Source organism: Homarus americanus, unplaced genomic scaffold (genome assembly GCF_018991925.1).
Source record: "Homarus americanus isolate GMGI-L3 unplaced genomic scaffold, GMGI_Hamer_2.0 scaffold12368, whole genome shotgun sequence".
Taxonomy (NCBI): domain Eukaryota; kingdom Metazoa; phylum Arthropoda; class Malacostraca; order Decapoda; family Nephropidae; genus Homarus; species Homarus americanus.
Window position 1 is genome coordinate 1 of NW_024733703.1, and position 3185 is coordinate 3185.

The 3185-nt window shown below is 55.3% G+C and overlaps 1 protein-coding gene across 1 annotated transcript; it reads left to right on the plus strand.

The window, feature by feature from the left end:
* Window positions 1-510: 510 nt before the first annotated feature.
* Window positions 511-1943, plus strand: LOC121869866 (collagen alpha-2(I) chain-like; the record flags this gene model as incomplete). Its single annotated transcript, XM_042371430.1, has 4 exons — window positions 511-541; window positions 773-1236; window positions 1387-1497; window positions 1785-1943. Coding segments are annotated over 4 exons (765 nt in total), but the record flags the coding sequence as incomplete, so codon positions are not given.
* Between the last annotated feature and the right edge of the window lie 1242 nt (window positions 1944-3185).

Here is a 3185-nt window from a genome sequence, read left to right on the forward strand (position 1 = left end):
TTATGTAAACACCGCTGACTATAGTTTTGCTTGATTTTCCACGGAGTTGACTACTTCCTCCTTCGAGAACCTTCTAGAAGCTTGACTCATAGATTGCTCTGGTGGCGAGTGCAGGAATTACTCTCTACGGGCGTGTCATAGCCAAGCCCTTATGTCAGTCTGGAACTGGACCCCTTTGAGTAAAGATCTACTCCTGGGCTACTTCAATACGGGCACACCTAACACAGAGCCTACCTCAGTTTCTAATGCGACCCACGTGAACGCTCCCAGTACTAGATCACGGGGCCAGTCTCATTAACTGTATAGTATTTAGACTTGTAAACATCACACTGTACAAATACACCAGTTTTGACTCTGATTATCCCCCCTTTTGTGGAAGAAGTGACTGCTCTGTTGGACCATAATTATCGGCGGTCTCAGGGATCCTACTGATATCAACGGGACTGTAAATAACTACAAGCAAATTAATACTTAGTGAGACTGTATACTGACAAGTCTCACTCCTCACAGGCCTACAAGCCACAGGCCTACACATCCCATGGTAACCTCAATTACTTCCTTTAATGTGATTGGTGGACTAAAATGTATATCCACCAAATTACAGCCAATGAGAAGAGAACAGTCAGTCAGCACAACACTCCAACTTATGTTTTCCCGGTGGATATTATTCTCCATTCCACTTTTAAGGAAGCGATAATACTGGAAATGTTATGATGGGCGTTGTAGTCCCATGTACCAGCGTTCTAAATAGCACAAAAACAACTGCCACCAGGGACCCGCCCAGGTGCGACAGGAAACCTCAGAGAAGCGGCTGGGGTCCCTGGGGCCTTCCCAGGCACGGCAGGGGCTCCTGGGATCCTCCCAAGGTCGGTGGGGTCCCTACGATCCTCCCAGGGGCGACTGGGGACCCCAGGGACCCTCACAGGGACGGCAGAGATACCTGGGACCCACCCAGCTGCAGTGAGGTCCCTCTCAGGGGCACCGAGGGCCCCAAGAGCCATCCCAGACGCGACAGGGTCCCCTGTGGCCCTCCCAGGGGCGACGGGCGCCGCTGTAACCCTCACAGTGGCATCAGGGGCGGTGGGGGCCCCTGGAATCCTTCAATGGGTGGCGTGGGCCCCTGAAACCCACCCAGGGGCGGCGGGGACCTCCCAGATACAGCGGGAGCCCCTGGGATCTTCCCATGTGTGGCACTGGCTTCTGGGACACTCCCAGGTGTGGCGGGAACCTTCCCAGGTGCGGTGGGGGCCCCTGGGACCCTTCCAGGGGTGGCGGGTGTACTTGGGACACTCCCAGAGGGGGTTGGAGGCCCCTGGTAGTTTTGCAGGTGTGGCGGTGCCCCCAGGGAACCTCCCAGGGAAAGTGGTTTCCCCTTGACTCTTCCAGGAACGACAGGGGCCCAATGGCAGAGGGGACCCCATGGAACCTCCCAGGGGCGACTGGGGCCTGTGCGACCCTCTCAAGGATGGTGCAGGTCCTCGGGACACTCCAGGGGCCGTACTTCCAGGGGCACTATAGCATACTTGGTCGAGGTGTCATACATATTACATACGTCCATCAATTCCTTACTTAAATGAGATTGGTGGACTAAAATGTATATCCACCAAATTACAGCCAATAGGAGAAGAGAACAGTCAGTCAGCACAACACCCCAACTAATGTTTTCCTGCTGGATATCATTCTCAATTCCGGTCTTAAGGAAGCGATAATACAGGAAATGTTATGATGGACGTTGGAGTCGCATCTACCAGAGCTCTAATTAGCACAAAAACAATTGGCCCCAGGGACCCTCCCAGCTGTGGCAGGGACACTCCCAGGTGTGGCAAGGAGCCCCAGGGACACACCTACAAGCAGCAGGGGTCCCTGGGATGCTTATAGACGCGACGGGGGTTCCTGAGACCTTCCCAGGTGCGGCGGGGGCTCCTGGGACTATCCCCGGGTAGGTGGGGCCCCTACAACTCCTCCCAGGGGCTACTGGAGCCCCAGGGACCCTTGTAGGGGCAGTGGGGGCCCCTGGGACCATTCCAGGTGCGGTGAGGATCCTTTCAGTTGCTGAGTGGGGGCCCCTGAGACCAACCCAGGCGTGGTGAGGATCCTCTCAGTGGCGTCGATGGCCCCAGGAACCCTCCCAGAAGCGACGAGGGCCCCTGGGACCTTTCCAAGTGCAGCGGGGACACTCCCAGGGGCGACAGGGGAACCCGGGACATTCCAAGAAGCAACGGGGACCCCTGAGCCGCTTATAGAGGCAACGGAAGCCCCTGAAACCTTCCCAGGAATGGCTAGGTCTCCTGGGATCCTCCCAGGATCGACAAGGCCCCTGCGACCCTCCCATGGGGTGCTGGGGACGCCAGAGACCCTCTCTGCATGGGGCGCCACTGCTCCCAGGGACCCTGCCAAGGCCTGTGGCTCACAAGTTGTCCTCCTAGGGGAGGCGGTGCCCCAAAACAATGGATAGTGATGTCGTACATATTGCATTCTTCCAGTAATATCTTACTTAACTGTGATTGGTGGAATAAGAGGGAACGTCATCAAATTACAGCCAATAGGAAAACAGAGGAATCAGTCAGCACAACACCCCAACTTATGTTTTGCTGTTGGATATTTATTCTCCTTTTCATTGTTCAGGTTGCGATAATACTGAAAATGCTCTATGGACAGACAGTGTTTATTTATTTAACGTCATATCTTCCAGAGTTTAAATAGTGAAACGAGAATAAATATCCAACAGCACATCATAAGTTTGGGTGTTGTGCTGATTGATTGCTCTGTTCTCCTATTGGCTGTAATTTGATGACGTTACATCTTGCTCCACCAATCACAGTTAAGTAAGGGATTACTGGACGAATGCAAAATGTACGACAAACCTTTGAAGTTCTTGGGGCTTTGCTGCATGTGAAAGGGCCTCTGGGGGCGCCGTCGCCCCTGGCAGAGACCCTGCCGCCCCTGGAAAGGCACCCATTGCCACTAGGGGGGCCCATACCAGCTCCGCCGGCCCTAGGAGGGCCCATTGGGGCGCCGTAGCCCCTGGCATTTTCCTTGGGAGCAGAGACGCCCCATAGAGGGGCCATGGGGAAGACACCGCCTCTGGAAGGGCCCCTGAATGCGCCACCGCTGTGGTATGGCTCCTGGGGGCCCCGCCGTCCCTGGGAACACCCCTGAAGGCGCTCCCGTCCCTGTAAGGGACC